The sequence below is a fragment of the Ochotona princeps genome, chromosome 2 (assembly GCF_030435755.1).
Source record: "Ochotona princeps isolate mOchPri1 chromosome 2, mOchPri1.hap1, whole genome shotgun sequence".
NCBI lineage: Eukaryota > Metazoa > Chordata > Mammalia > Lagomorpha > Ochotonidae > Ochotona > Ochotona princeps.
The window spans coordinates 30,813,830-30,828,394 of record NC_080833.1 but is presented as its reverse complement, the minus strand read 5'-3'; the positions used below and the strand labels follow the sequence as shown (position 1 = coordinate 30,828,394).

The following is a 14,565-nucleotide window of genomic DNA, read 5'->3' as shown; positions in this document are numbered from 1 at the left end:
CATGCATTCTGCTCAACCATGAAACAATATTAAAAATAAAATAAAAATTAAAAATTCTAAATAAATGAGCAACTCTGATCACTAGGAATTGCAAGTTCTTGGTATACACTTACTAAATGGCCAAGAAATTGGCATTTCTGGGTACGTATTTCAAAGAATGAAAGCTTTGGTTTATGCTAAAACATGTAAATGAATCTTCATAGCAGTTTTATTATATTTGTAAAGATTAATCACCAAATCCTTGCTTTTATTTATTGGTTTATTTTAAGATTTATTTTATCTGTTTGAAAGACAGAGGTGCACAGAGATCTGCCATGTGTTGCCTTACTCCCCAAATGTCTACAATGACCAAGGTTGGGCCAGGCTGAAACCAGGAGCCAGAATCGTCACCCATGTGGGTGGAGGGTCCCAAGTACTTGGTTGGGCCTTCTGCTACTTTCCCAGGCACACTAGCAGGGACTGAATCAGAATGGGAGCAGCTGGAAATTGAACTAGTGCCTATGTGGGATGCTGGCATTGGGTTAGGCACAGTTCGCCACACCACAGTGCTGGCCTCTACAGGTTTTTGCTTTGTTTGCTTGCTTTTTTAAACACTACACTTAGAGGGCCTTGGCGCACTAGCCTAGTGGCTAAAGTCCTCGCCTTGCATCCGCTGGGATCCCATATGGGCGCTAGTTTGTGTCCCAGCTGCTCTACTTCCCTTCCATCTCCCTGCTTGTGGCCTGGTAGAACAGTAGAGGATGGCCCAAAGCCTTTGGACCCTGCACCAGCGTGGGAGACTCAGAAGAAGCTCCTGGCTCCTGGTTTTGGATGGGCTCAGCTCTAGCCATTGTGGCTACTTGGGGAGTGAGCCAGTGGATGGAAGATCTTTGTCTCTCCTTTTCTGTAAATCTGCCTTTCCAATGAAAATAAACAAATTTTTTTTTTAAAAGAATACAATTGGAAACTACCCCCCAAATCTTCAATGGGTGAATGGTTAACCCGTAGTACATCAAATCCATGAAATAGTGCTGAGCAATAAACAGGAACAAACATTGACAAGCAGTTTCAAAACATCTGAAGGGAATTATGCTGAGTTAAAAAGGCTGTCTGGTACGATAGCTTACAATCTAAAGTCCTCGCCTTGCACGCGCCGGGATACCACATGGGCGCCGGTTCTAATCCCAGCTAGGCTTACTTCCCATCCAGCTCCCTGCCTGGCCTGGGAAAGCAGTGGAGGATGCCCCAGTGCCTTGGGACCCTGTACCCACGTGGGAGACCCGGAAGAGGCTCTGGGCTCCTGGCTTCAGCTCAGCTCGGCTCCGGCCTTTGCAGCCGCTTGGGGAGTGAATCATCAAACGGAAGATCTTCCGTCCTCTCTGTCTCTCCTTCTCTCTGTATATCTGACTTCGAATAAAATAAATCAAAATAAATCTTTTTTTAAAGATTTATTTATTTTTATTGGAAAGGCGGATATACAAAGAAGGAGGAGAGACAGAGAGGTAGATCTTCCGTCCGATGGTTCATTGCCCAAGCGGCCACAATGGCTGGAGCTGAGCCAATCCGAAGCCAGAAGCTCTTCCAGGTCTCCCACGTGGGTGCGGGGCCCTAAGGCTTTGGGCCATCCTTGACTGCTTTCCCAGGCCACAAGCATGAAGCTGGATGGGAAGCAGGGCCGCTGGGATTAGAACCGGCAACCATACGGGATCCTGGTGCATGCAAGGCGAGGACTTTAACCACTACGCTATCCTATCTCGCCGGGCCCTGAAAATAAATCTTTTTTGTTTTTTTGGTTTTTTGTTTTTGTTTTTGTTTTTGTTTTTAGCCCGTCTCATGCAGGCTTTTGGCACTGGGGTTAGACTACCACTTAGGGCGCCTGCATCTTTCCATGCAGGTCGTTCTATGAACTGGGAGATGAAGTTGAGTGCGAACCCAGGACTAGACGCAGCAGTGGTCGGGGTGCAATGGAGGGGTAAATCGCTGGAGATAAGAAGCCAGGGGCGCCGCGTGGTGCAACCTGGGCGGGAAAGACCTCCAGCACTGACCGGCCAAGGGCAGCGCAAGGTGCCAACAGCCTGGAAGACTGGACCGAGTCGGGCCTCAGCAGGAGACTGCAAACAGGCAGGGCAGCGAGTACCAGAAGAAGCCAGAGGGCCCAGAAGTGAATGCAGCTGCCGTAGGGCTGGAGGGGAGTGGGTGACAGGTAGGATGCTCACGGGGTATTTGTGGGTTGGATGACCTAGGCAGGCAACTGGGGATGGGGGAGGTGGTCTAGGTGTGCAGAAGGCCGGGTGAGAGGGGGTAAAGAGCTCGGACAGAAAAAAAGCAACGGAAATGGAAACCGTGGCCCAGGCGGAGGGGGAAGAGCTGGAGGAAGGTGCTGGGTCAGGAGATGGGTGGAAGGGGACTTCCGTCGTGGACCCCGTCAGCAGCCCTGGTCACCTCTCGGATTACCGGCGGCCGAAGTCTGCGGGAGGGCCGGGCGGAGGACCGAGGGTGGGCTCCGGCTGCCGGACAGAGCGGGGGCGGAGCTGGACGGAGGGCGCCGGCCTCCCGCCCCCCGGGTCCTCTCAGGTGACAGACCCGCCGGCCCCCCGCCCCGCCCCGCCGCATATCCAGGAGGCTCGGCCCGCCCTGGCCCCCGGAACAGCCGCCGCCGCCGTCGGAGCGAGCGCGGCGGACCCCGGTGCCCTGCTTGCACTGCCGCCCGCCATGACCGCCCCTCGCAGCCTCCTTGTCCTCCTGCAGGTGCTAGGGCTCGCCCTGGCGCAGATCGTAAGTCCCGGGGTTCCTCTTGGGCGGGAGCCAGGGCTGCCGGGTCTACCGAGGGCTTCACCTGTGTCCCACCCTCTCCTGCCACCTCCTGGGCCCGCGGTGTGGAGATGCGACGAGGCGAGGCGCCGTGGCCGGCGCCGGAGAGGCCAGGCAGCCCTGGGACCCGCGTCCCGAGATGCGCCCACCAGGCAGCCTGCGATCAGGCGCTGGCAGCCCCGAGGGCCCAGGTGGCGGGGAAGACAATGGTGCCCATTCACGGGTCTGCGGAGCCTCTGCCCCCGCCGCTTCCCAAGGGGCGCCAGCTCCGGGCCAGACGTCGCCGCGCGTCCCCGCCGCTGCCTCTCGGACCGCGCACCCGCCCCGGGCGCGACTCCAGGCGCGGGGTAGGAGGGCTCAGCTCGCCTGCGGGGAGACAGTCTGTCAACTTCCCCAGGTCCCCGAGAGTTCGTGGGTGCCAGGCCTGCTCGGGACTCCCTGCTGCGGGGTCGGGGCGGCTGAGCTGGGGAAGGGGCTCCCGGCGTGAGATGGGAGCACACCCTGGGCTCCCCTCATGGGTGCTTTCTTCCTCGATGGCACTCCTGCTGCCCATCGGCTTTCAGCCACACGAGGGAGAGTGGCGGTGGCGCCCACGCATTAGGTACACCCGTGGCTGGTCTCAGTATAGCAACCCTGGCTCCAGCACCTCCTGGAAGCCCATCTGGCGTTGCGTCTTCCATGTCCTGTACGCACGACGGCACGAGGTTCACTTGGCACTGCACAGGGCATCTGGCAGACCAGGCTGTGCCCAGCACCCTCTGTGCATCCAAATTTCCTCATCTTCTCCTGAATCTGGGGTCGACCCCGCATGTGCCCCACAGTTCTGGATCTTCCGAGGATAACGCACGTAACGCACAGAGCTTCCTTCTCCGGGGGCAGCACTGCCCTAGGACCCGTTCCCCGGGAGAGGAGTGAAGGGTAGCCCGCAGCCCCTGGGACGCGTAGCTGCCTGCACTGAGGACTGTCCTGTGTGTGCTTTCAGAGAGGGCCGCCGGGAGAGCCAGGGCCTCCTGGCCCCCCAGGGCCGCCGGGTGTGCCTGGATCCGACGGCATCGACGTGAGTCTCCTAGCCTGGGGGCCGAGGGAGGGGGAGGCGGGCGGCGGACAAAGGAGGACTTTGTGTGCTCTAGGCCTGGAGTAGGGGCTGAGGTGCGTGGGGGTGCAGTGCCCGCTGTGTCCAGGAGGCGGTGGCGGCCCGTGCCACAAGGAGCGCGTTTGTTCTGCGAAAACCTCAAAGCTGCCCTGGAAAGCAGAGCCTGTTATAGCCGGGGCGCACAAAGCCCCCGCTGTTAAACCTGCCGGTAGCCGGCGTACAGCGCGTCCTTATGCCCCTGCTCTCGGGGTAGGAAATGCCTCACCACCCCCTCCACCACCACTAGCCAGCCTCGCCCTGCTCCTGGCAAGTATCAGGGTAGCCACCAGCCGGGAACAGCCAGGCTCCCATCTCCGGGCCTGAGCTTCTTGCTCCTCTGGCGTGGCGAGGGTTAAATCCCTGCTGCTGCAGACCCCGCGGGAGGTGGGCTCTGTGTTTACTGTCTGGACAGACTCCTATTCAGCCTGCTGCCTCCCAAAAGCTGGCTGCTGGGCCCCTGCCAACTCCCCAGCGGCTGCAGGCGATGAGCCTGGGGGGCCCTCTGGGGCTATATCTGTCTGCATCCAGCGCCTCTGTCGCCAGGGGGAGGGTCCCTCTCCTCTTTGGGACATTCAGAACCCTTGGCCCGCCTGTGCCTCCCTCAGGTTTCCCACAGTCCACAGTGTGGTTGCTGCCCCCTGTGTTCACCTTAAAGCCCCACTCTTTTCACCTACTGTCTAAATCCCATGGTCCCAATTTGCACAACCTGCCCCTTCCTCACCCAGTGGCACAGTGAGCAGCAAGCCCCCAGCCTGGCTGGGTGGGTCTCCTTGCCCCCCACCAGAACTGTTCTTTCTTTCTTTTTCTTTTTTGAGGGCAGGAGATATGTTAGATTGAGGAGGGAGGGGAGTAAAGAGGAGGGAGAGGAGAGGGTGTTTAGGACTGGCCCATATTAACCCAGCTGTGCCCTCACCAACTTGTATTTTCCAGGGTGACAAGGGACCTCCTGGCAAAGCTGGCCCTCCGGTGAGTGCTTGCTTCCCTTCACCTACAACCATCCTGTCCTTGCCTTCCTCAGCTAACATCTGCCCCCTCCACTTTCTGTTTCCAAGGGACCCAAGGGAGAACCTGGCAAAGCTGGGCCGGACGGGCCGGATGGGAAGCCAGGCATTGATGTGAGCATCTAAGCATGGGAGAGATCACATGGAGCCCCCACCTGCTGGCCCTAGGACTCAGTCCTGGTGGCATGGCGAACCTGTTCCAAGATGGGCAGCAGAATGAAATATCTCCAGCTGGGGAGTCCCCAGAGCCTCACACCCTCTGGGAGCACACATGACTGGGCGGCTGAGCACAGACGGGGCTCTGCATCTTGTCCTGATCACTCTGGGCCAGGAGTTAGGGATTCCCAGACACAGCCAGTCCCTGGGCAGGGATGGGATGGAAGGTGGTAACACAGCTGAGTCAGGCATTGGAAGATGGAAGGAAGGAAAGACCCCCCCACACACACACAAGCTGAGTGTCGCAAGGGTGGGACCAGCCACTCCCAGCCGCACCCTGCAGAGTGCCTTCTGCTAGCACACCAGTTCGCACAGAAAGCTCACCTGCACCAGGAACCCATTCTGAGGATGAGAAAAATTAACGAGGGCAGGTGGACCTTCCAGATCCTATGGGTTCCTGATCAAGGAACTGCAAGGCCGGGACTGCTAGGTGTTTGGGCCTGGGTTTCTCGCTTTTCCAAAGCGGGTGACTGTTCCTTGTGCCTACCTGATGGGATTACTGTGGGTCCCAGGGGAGGGGTGGGAGAGGCCTTGCGATCCCTAGGCCTGTAGGGGCCACAGTAGCTGTGGTAGCAGGCAGGCTGGGCCCACCCTCTGTGCATTCATAGAGCAGGCTGCCCTCCCCTAATCCCACCTGCTTTTCCTTCTGCAGGGTTTGACTGGTGCCAAGGGGGAGCCTGGGCCCATGGGAGCCCCTGGAGTCAAGGTGAGTGGTTCCAGGGGACTCTGCATAGAGCACCCAGGACCAGCATTGGGATGGGGATGGCTTCAGCAGAGACTCCTGACTCTAAACCTCTTCCATGATTCTTTCAGGGCCAGCCTGGACTCCCGGGTCCCCCTGGCCTGCCCGTGAGTACAATCTGCCATGATCTGTGAGGGTGGTGGGCAGGGAGGACCTGAAGGGGAGAAGCCAAGAACTCTGTCTCCTTCCCTTCTGTTCCAGGGCCCTGGCTTCGCTGGACCTCCTGTGAGTCCTCAGGGATGGGCAGGGACTCCCCGAGGAGGCAGGACCACAAAGGGGCTTTGGGGGCAATGGACACGAGGGGCAGGACTGGCATGTTCTGACAATGCTGGGAATAGGTGGGCTTCTGGGAGACCCTGGGCCAGCCCACCCACTCTAGTCCTGGCCACTCAGTGTGGGCTTCCCTGGGCCTTCAAAGCATCACCTGTCAGTCTCCCTGGGGTTGGTGAGAAAGTGTAGAAGGGGGCAGTGTGTACCCTTGCCCTACCTTCAAGCCCAGAGTGGCCTGAGTCCTGCCTCAGGGAGGGAGGGATGTCTGGCCAGCCACATCTCTACTCCCCAGGGACCCCCGGGACCTATAGGTCTTCCTGGCGAGATTGGAATTCCAGGCCCCAAGGTAAGTCCTGCAGCACGCCTTCTGTGCCCTCCATCCCTAGAAGTTTCTAGGCCTGCTTCTGCCTCCCCCCCAGGACTCTTCCAGGCTTGGGGCAGGAAGCCCTGCCTCCAAGCCAGTCCTATGATAGATGTGGCCGTGGCTTGGAGGGTAGTTAGATGGGGCAATGGCAGAAAGTAAAAGAGGGAGCACAGGGGCCTGATTTAGGTCCTTCTGAATTCCAGGGGGATCCAGGACCAGAAGGACCATCAGGTCCCCCAGGCCCTCCTGGGAAACCGGTACGTGCCCTCAGCCTCCCAGGTGGTCACATGCTCCTGGGGTGGGGAAGGGTCGGGTCCAGCTGCAGCATTGATGGTCTCCTCTCAGGGCCGCCCGGGGACCATCCAGGGCCTGGAAGGCAGCGCAGATTTCCTGGTAAGAGGTGGGGTCCTTCTGGGAGGGGGACTCAGTGAGAGATGGGGCAGGGCTGGATCAGCAGCTCAGAGGCTCCAGGGACTGCACTGCCCCGGAGCCTCAGCCAGGCCGCTGACCACGATGTCCTGTGGCGTCGTCTTTCCAGTGTCCAACCAACTGTCCCGCGGGAGCGAAGGGTCCCCCAGGGCTCCAGGGTGTGAAGGTGAGAGTTCCCGGCCTGGGTCTTGGGAGGGTAGAGCTGGCAATTGAACTGGGAGAGACCTCGTGCTGACCCCACTTCCTTTCAGGGGCACCCGGGCAAGCGTGGAGTGCTCGGTGATCCTGGCCGCCAGGGGAAGCCGGTGAGTGAGAGGGTTGGGGGCTCTGGCCCCCTCTGCATGCCCCGCCCTTCCTGTGGGTTCTGGGGTGGTAGGTGGCTTTAAGCTGAGATCCAGGAGGTCTCTGTACCACTCCTTACTGCTCAGCCTGGGTTCCCTGTCTGTGACCTGTTCTGTATGCTTTCCGAGGCTATTTCTGCAGGGAGCAGAGATGGAGTCCTCTCCTCTCTGTTCGCTCCCCTCCCCTATCCCAGCTGTCTGTTTGATGGCTCCTTCCTGCCCCATAGGGTCCCAAGGGCAATGCAGGAGTCCCTGGAGAGCAAGGCATTCCTGGACCCCCGGTAAGAAGCGCCTGACCTGTGGCCTGCTGGTCCTCACAGTCCTTCCCGGAGTTGCCCTGCTTGGCCCCTGGGGTTGTGTCCTGCCACAGGGACTCTGGTGGCAGAGTGGGGCTGAGGCTAATGTCAGAAATTGGCTGAGGCTCAGGTCCTGCACTGTCCCTTTGAGTGACCCTAGTGGCTTCCCCCCCATCCCTGAGCACTGCCCGCCTCTCGTGGGGCGTGGTGGGGGTGGGAGGCAAGAGAGGGGCCATGAACTGTCGAACTGTCACTGTTGCTATCATTTCTCTGGCTTCACAGGGTCCACAGGGCATCAGGGGCTACCCAGGTGTAGCAGGACCCAAGGGAGAAACGGTGAGTGAGTCAGGCGGATCCTGCCAGAGCAGCTTTGGCCAACCTGGTGGCCTCTGGGGTGCCGCCAGGACTGATTGCAGCCCCGTCCTGTCTCCAGGGTCCTCAGGGGTACAAAGGCATGGTGGGCTCTGTCGGCGCCGCAGGGTCTCCGGTAAGTGTGCTCCTCCACCCACTACCTGGCAGGGTTCACACAGGTATAGCATGCCTGAGGCTCCCACTGAGCCTGTGTGACCCGCAGTCCATTGTCCTTGCCAGGGTGAAGAAGGTCCGAGGGGGCCACCAGGCCGAGTCGGGGAAAAGGGGGATGTGGTAAGTCCAGATGTGTGCCTGTCTGGCCGGTGTTCTGGGAGTGCTGGGCAATGCTCAGTTGCCCCCAGGGCTGGTGTGTGTGCCACTGTGTGTGTCTATGTGTGCAGGTGTGTCACTCTGTGCATGTGTGTGTCAGTTTGTCATCATGCATGTCAGTGAATGTATGTCACTGTGTGTACATGCGTGTTCAAGTGTGTGCATGTCACTGTGTGCACACCTGTGTGTGTGTGGGTGTGTGGCTGACTGCTGGTGGGGAGCACTGTGTCCAGATTCCCACTTTGGGAGAAACCATGGAATCCAGGTCTGTGGTCCCTGGGACCAGACACAATGAAATCCCAGCGAAGCAACCAGGAGGCTGATACGGATTTGGTCTGAGACCCAGATTACCTCCCTCTATTAATTCTTAGTTAAATACTTAGGTATTTCTGTTTTTTCAGGTTTTTTTTTTTTCATGCAACTTTGTCTGTTTTAGAATATAGAGAAGCAGAGCGAGTGATAGGAGGACCCCTTTGAGCCCGTCCCTGGGCACCGCAGCTGTCAGCCTTGTGCCATCCCTTGCCCCTTCTCTCCCTCCTTCTGGCTATTCATTCTTGTTTTGCTATAATCCATCAAGCAAGGTCTGCCCAACCTGGCCTTCCACCCCAAACTACTTCTCCCTCGATGTCTAAATTATGCAGCCTTTGCCACAGAACCATCCCATCATAGCCAATGTAGGAAACGTATTTTTCACCCAGCAGTCTTGGCCAGAGAGGTTCCCAGGCACCTCCAAAATATCCCTTCAGTCCTCGTTCGGAGGGAGACCCACTCAAAAATCCACCAATGCCATTGGCTGGTTGCCAGCCCTCCCCCTGCCACCTCCTTTCCCTCCCCTCCACTACCCTGCCCCAGCCTGACTGTCCTGAATTGACCTGCCTGGTCCTCTAGCCCCAGCCACCAGAGGGATGCTGGGACCTAGAGGTTGTGCCTAGCCTAACAGGGACCCAGCAGCTTGAAGATGACGCAAGCTCTACTTCATAGGGCAGCCAAGGTGTTCCTGGAGTCCAGGGGCTAACAGGTCCGAAGGGAGTAACCGTAAGTACCAGGAGTCAGACCTATACAGGCAGAGGCCGTGGGCACCACTGTGGAGCCTGGGACTGCAGTCCCAGGCAGTACCTCCTAGTCTCAGTTGCCCCCCCCCCGAGGCAGGGTGGTGGTTGGGGGATCCCTGGGCTGTGCTCCTAACCGCTTCCCACATCAGCCAGACCTACTTCCTTCCCATACAAAATAGCTATCATGGGGGTGGGGTAGGAGGTGACCTGACTGCACATGGCTTACCCACTGTGAGTCTCCCTTGAACTTTCCTGCCACGCAGGGCTCCCCAGGCATCAACGGCAAGGATGGGACCCCAGGCATCCCTGGCATGAAGGTAGGAGAAAGGCCAGTGGGGGTGGGAGTGGGGAGAACCTGGGCTCATACACACAGGGACACACATCATGGATGTGTCTCTTCCCACCCCAGATGTTGGGTTCCCTACTGACACCTGGATGGAAGGCACAGACCCTCTGGCCAGAGCACTAATCATTGCACACGTTTATGTCTTTCCCAGGGTAGCGCGGGGAAGGTGGGGCGGCCAGGGAGCCCAGGCCACCAGGGCCTAGCGGTGAGTATAGAGAAGTTATGGGGACCACCTTGAGGGCAAGTTGCCCCTCCAGGCCTCTGGGAGACCAGGCTTGGCCTCCCATTGCCCTGAGTACACATGCTTTTCCTGTGGACCACAGGCCTGCCTCCTGTGCCCCACTCCTCTGCCCACAAGGGTCGGGGCAGGGGTGGGAAAGCCAGCCAAGTCCCAATGCTGTGGCTGGGCCTTCTGATCACCTCCCACAAGGTGGGGGCACCTGGACTGGGGAGGAGAGGCAGAACACCAGGTGTGCAGGGCTTCCTCATGCCAGAGCAGAACCTGATGCCTGCCTCTTTCTGCAGGGTGTACCAGGCCAGCCTGGGGCTAAAGGAGGACCTGGAGACAAGGTGAGGTGACCCCAAGTTTGGAGGGGTGCAGAGAGATTAATCTCATGTGCGCAAGGCAGCCTGGGGCGGGGGTGATGCTGGAAACTGAAGGCCCAGCATCTATCCTTATCATTCCCACTCTCCAGCCTCTAGCTGGCTCAAGGGGGCTTGGGGAGCCCAGGAACTCCCCCAGGGGCTCCTCCAGGAACAACAGCTCCCCCTTCCTGATTCATTTGCCTCTAGACTCTATCTAGGATTCACTGGGCTTCCCCAAAGCTAAGGCCGTGCCTAAGTCAGCCAGGCTGATCCAAGAACTGTATTGTTGCCCTGCAGGGTGAGCCAGGCCAGCAGGGCCTCCCTGGATTCTTCGGTCCCCCTGGGAAAGAGGTAAGTGACCGTCCCACTAAGGTAGAGTGCTTGCACTGGCCCTTCCTTCCTCAGGGCCTTGCATATGGCATGGGGCAGGGATGAGGCCATGGGCTGGTGCCCTAACCTGGGGCTGCCCTGGGTTAGTTTGGGTTCTGCCTTGATCCACACCAGCCCAGCAAGCCCATTGTTGTCTCGGGCCCGGTTCCCTGTGTACACTGCAGCAAGGGTGGGGACCTCTGTTGTCCTGGATGTGACATGGCCAAGCTGGCCGTCATTCATCAGATGCCCGGCACCAGACATCCTAGACATGGAGTGAGGCACAGGCTCCTATTCAGTGGACAAGGCAGACACAAAACCAATAACTGCATAGTAACTAATGCAAACTGTGTCCCAAGAAGGGAAAGCCCAGGGGCCTGAGACCCTGCGGTAGGGGGAAGTCTCTGACCGCTTCCCTGATGAGGCCGCTGAGCTCAAGCCCAGGGCAGGAAGGGTTAAGCAGGCTTCATGGAAGGAACCCCTAGGCCTGCCACTCACCAATACCCCTCCACCTCCCAGGGAGAGCCAGGACCTCGGGGAGAAATTGGCCCACGTGGCATCCTGGGGCAGAAGGTAAGTGCCTGACTGGGGGTCCCTTCAGGAGCTGACACTGCTGAATCCAGAATATGGGTCTGTTCTCTGAGTTCAGCACCTGCTGGATATTGCCCAGTCAATGAGGAGTCTGGGCCTTAGTTTGCTGGTCTGTGAAATGGGGCCAGTGGCCCCATGCTGGGGACAGTGAGCAGGGAAGGCGCCTAACGTGGCAGGTTCTGGGCCAGAACTGGGGTGTGACCTTTTATTTCCATTTCAGGGTGACCAGGGAGAGAGGGGCCCAGTGGGTCAGCCAGGCCTCCAAGGACGCCAGGTGAGAGCTGGCCGCTGAGAGGTATGGGGAACAGCTTCTCCCTGCACCCGTTTGGATTTTCTCTTCTGTTTGTGGTATTTTTTTTCTCCCCACAGGGCCCCAAAGGGGAGCAAGGACCCCCCGGAATTCCGGGGCCCCAAGGCTTGCCAGGCATCAAGGGTGACAAGGTGCCCGGTGCTGGGAAAATACCTGGGAAAGATCTTAAAGCTGACGGGTGGGGTGGGGGCGGTGCAAATCCGTGGGGCTTGGGAACTGGGCCGGAAGGAGCAGAGCTGGAGGGGGGGTCTCCGGCAGGCAGCTGGCAGAACGGGCGATGACCCCGCGAGAGGGGTACCCCTCCTCACTTCTCTCTCTCCTCTAGGGCTCCCCCGGGAAGACCGGGCCCCGCGGCGGAGTGGTGAGTCAGTCCCAGCCCCTGCATTCCCACCGTCCAGGAGGGACGCCCAGAGGGGCCCTGGGCAGGCAGGCTTGATTGCACCCAGCGGTTTCCGCGCAGTCTGACTCCATGCTCTTTGCAGGGCGACCCAGGCGTGGCCGGTCTCCCCGGAGAGAAAGGCGAGAAGGTGAGCGCCAGGGTCGGGTCGGACAGGCGGCTGGTCCAGGTCCGCTGTGCCTGACCGTGACCGTGGCTCTTGGTACCCACAGGGCGAGTCTGGAGCGCCAGGACCCAAGGGACAGGTGAGTTCCGCCCCTTCCGACGCCACCACCCCGCCCCTGCCTCTGCAGTCCCTGTGTTTCCCCAAGCTCCTCCAGCCCCCGCCGGGCTGCGCGGCGCCAGTTCATCCCTGCTCTGTGCCCACTCCTCCGCCCCGCAGCCAGGAGTCCGTGGAGAACCCGGCTACCCCGGCCCCAGCGGGGATGCGGGCGCCCCCGGCGTGCAGGGCTACCCCGGGCTGCCGGGGCCTCGAGGACTGGCCGGAGACCGCGGTGTGCCAGGCCAGCCCGGGAGACAGGGCGTGGCGGTGAGTGGCTCGGGGCTGGAGGCCCGGGACCTGGGAGGCCAGAGGGACAGGTATGCGCGCGGCCACACGGACACGGGTGAGAAAGGCTGGGAGCAGCAGGACCAGAGGGGAGAGAGGGCTGGGCCCAGGTAGCCAGGGGCTTCCTCCTGAAAGGCGCCTGCGCTGTAGGGCCGCGATCCCAGTGACCAGCACATCGTGGACGTGGTTGTGAAGATGTTGCAAGGTGAGGGACCTGGGTCTGGTCTCTGGGGCCCCTTCTGGTGGCGGCACCAAATCTGGGATGGCTCACTGTGGACCTTCTAAAAAGGAGGGACCGGGAGGAGGCGGAGAGGTTACACCGGCAGGACCATCCGCATGGGCTTCCTCTACCTCGGCTCCCTCTCCCTGCAGAGCAACTGGCAGAGGTGGCTGTGAGTGCCAAGCGTGGGGCTCTGGGTGCCGCGGGCATAATGGGCCCCCCGGGCCCCCCGGGGCCGCCTGGATACCCAGGCAAGCAGGGTCCCCACGGGCACCCTGGCCCTCGAGGCATACCTGGCATCGTGGGAGCCGTGGGTCAGATTGGCAACACGGGGCCAAAGGGTAAGTGCTGCATCGTACTGGGGCTGAGGAGGGGATGGGTGGGGCTGGCAGACTGCTCACTCCTCAGCAGGCCATGAGGCCTCCATGCCTGGGAGGCACGGGCATTGCTGGAGAACCTGGGTTTTGTGTGTGTGAGGCCGGGGAGACCAGGCAAGGGACGGTGGTGGCAGCCTCATCCTTGGTCTCCAGAAGTGAAAAGCAAGTGTCAGGACAGGAGAGTGGGAGGGGGTGGGAGGCCAGATTCTGTCCCTTGCCTGTTGTGGGCAAGTTCTCTGTTCATTCTCCTGGGCCTTGGGCCTATCATCTGTGCCGTGGGGACTTGAACAGTACTGAGCTCACAGTGTTGGCATGAGGTCACCCTTAGAGGAGGGGTACGTGGAGCCTGACCCAGGGCATGCTGGGTAGCTACCATTAGACCCGCTGCCCATCAGAAGCTCCGAGGTTTGCCGTCTCTTCTCTAGGCCTGCCTTGCTTCAGCCCATCCTGCTCGGCCATAAATAAGCACAGGACACTTGTTGATTGTGCAACAGAAACTAACCAGCAAAATGGATAAAACCTTTTCCCATTCTGGATAACGGAGTTTGCCTTGTCTGTCCACAGGAAAACGCGGTGAGAAGGGGGATCAAGGAGAAGTAGGACGTGGACACCCAGGGATGCCTGGACCCCCAGGGATCCCAGGTAAGACAGTGGCCCTGGCCAAAGCATGCCCAGCTACAGTTCTGTCCTTCAGCTTGGGAGTCAGTGACCCACAGTGGAAGCCTCAACCTTCAGACACCTGCATTTGCCTCCCAGGGGTACACCTGAGCCTAGCACCTCACGCTATGTGGCTTCCAGGCCTTACGCAACCCAGCTGGGTCAGAGGTCCTTCTGGGGTCTCCCTGGGCTGAACAGGATGAGTCCCCAGTGTCTTGACCTTGCCTCTTTGCAGGACTCCCCGGCCGGCCTGGCCAGGCCATCAATGGCAAGGATGGAGATCGGGGATCCCCAGGGCCTCCTGGAGAGGCCGGCCGACCAGGCCTGCCAGGGCCTGTGGGGCTGCCGGGTTTCTGTGAACCCGCAGCCTGCCTGGGGGCTTCAGCCTACACCTCGGCCCGCCTTACGGAGCCGGGATCCATCAAGGGCCCATGAGCATGACACCAGGATGGAACCCAGTGGCCATGCTGCGGGGAAGGATCAGGTCCACTCCAGCAGGATGTGCGCCTCATCCTGCTGCCTCCCAGGGCACTTGCTGCCCCAGGACCTTCCGACTGGGACCTGCAAGTCCTGAAGAACCAGAATCTAACACATGTGGGACGTGGGGGGCAGGGGCAATGGCATGCCAAGGTGAGGCCCACGGCCAGGGTAAATGGCTCAGGGGTAGGGGGACGGAACCCCCAGGGCAGTGGGTGACTTTCCTTCCACAGCCAGAGCCCCCCCGCCAACCCCGCACCGTGTTCTGCTGGCCACCTGTGCCATCCTGGGAGCAGGTAGATGGAGTCCCTGCCACTTCCTGATCCCGCTGTCGCTCTGAACGTACTGGGGCGGATGACTGCCCTGAGGTGGCCT

General features: G+C 59.9%; 1 protein-coding gene across 1 annotated transcript; it reads left to right on the top strand.

Annotated features, from left to right (window-relative positions):
* Positions 1 to 2,576: 2,576 nt before the first annotated feature.
* COL9A2 (collagen type IX alpha 2 chain) lies at positions 2,577 to 14,277 on the top strand. Its single transcript, XM_004591533.4, has 32 exons — positions 2,577 to 2,754; positions 3,773 to 3,847; positions 4,853 to 4,888; positions 4,975 to 5,037; positions 5,792 to 5,845; positions 5,953 to 5,988; positions 6,083 to 6,106; positions 6,444 to 6,497; positions 6,719 to 6,772; positions 6,861 to 6,908; positions 7,054 to 7,110; positions 7,196 to 7,249; positions 7,513 to 7,566; positions 7,864 to 7,917; positions 8,015 to 8,068; positions 8,173 to 8,226; positions 9,244 to 9,297; positions 9,578 to 9,631; positions 9,812 to 9,865; positions 10,186 to 10,230; positions 10,543 to 10,596; positions 11,134 to 11,187; positions 11,426 to 11,479; positions 11,575 to 11,646; positions 11,841 to 11,876; positions 11,998 to 12,042; positions 12,125 to 12,157; positions 12,295 to 12,441; positions 12,610 to 12,664; positions 12,832 to 13,020; positions 13,621 to 13,698; positions 13,949 to 14,277. The coding sequence occupies exons 1-32, from the start codon at positions 2,692 to 2,694 to the stop codon at positions 14,146 to 14,148; spliced, it is 2,058 nt and encodes a 685-aa protein (XP_004591590.2). The 5' UTR covers positions 2,577 to 2,691; the 3' UTR covers positions 14,149 to 14,277.
* The last annotated feature ends 288 nt before the right edge of the window (positions 14,278 to 14,565 follow it).

Bases quoted from the DNA above. Each gene is read 5' to 3' on its own strand.
- COL9A2 (XM_004591533.4), top strand. From the start codon at position 2,692: ATGACCGCCCCTCGCAGCCTCCTTGTCCTCCTGCAGGTGCTAGGGCTC. The intron at 6,498-6,718 runs GTAAGTCCTGCA...TCTGAATTCCAG, and splicing joins TTGGAATTCCAGGCCCCAAG to GGGGATCCAGGACCAGAAGG. The intron at 8,227-9,243 runs GTAAGTCCAGAT...TCTACTTCATAG, and splicing joins TCGGGGAAAAGGGGGATGTG to GGCAGCCAAGGTGTTCCTGG.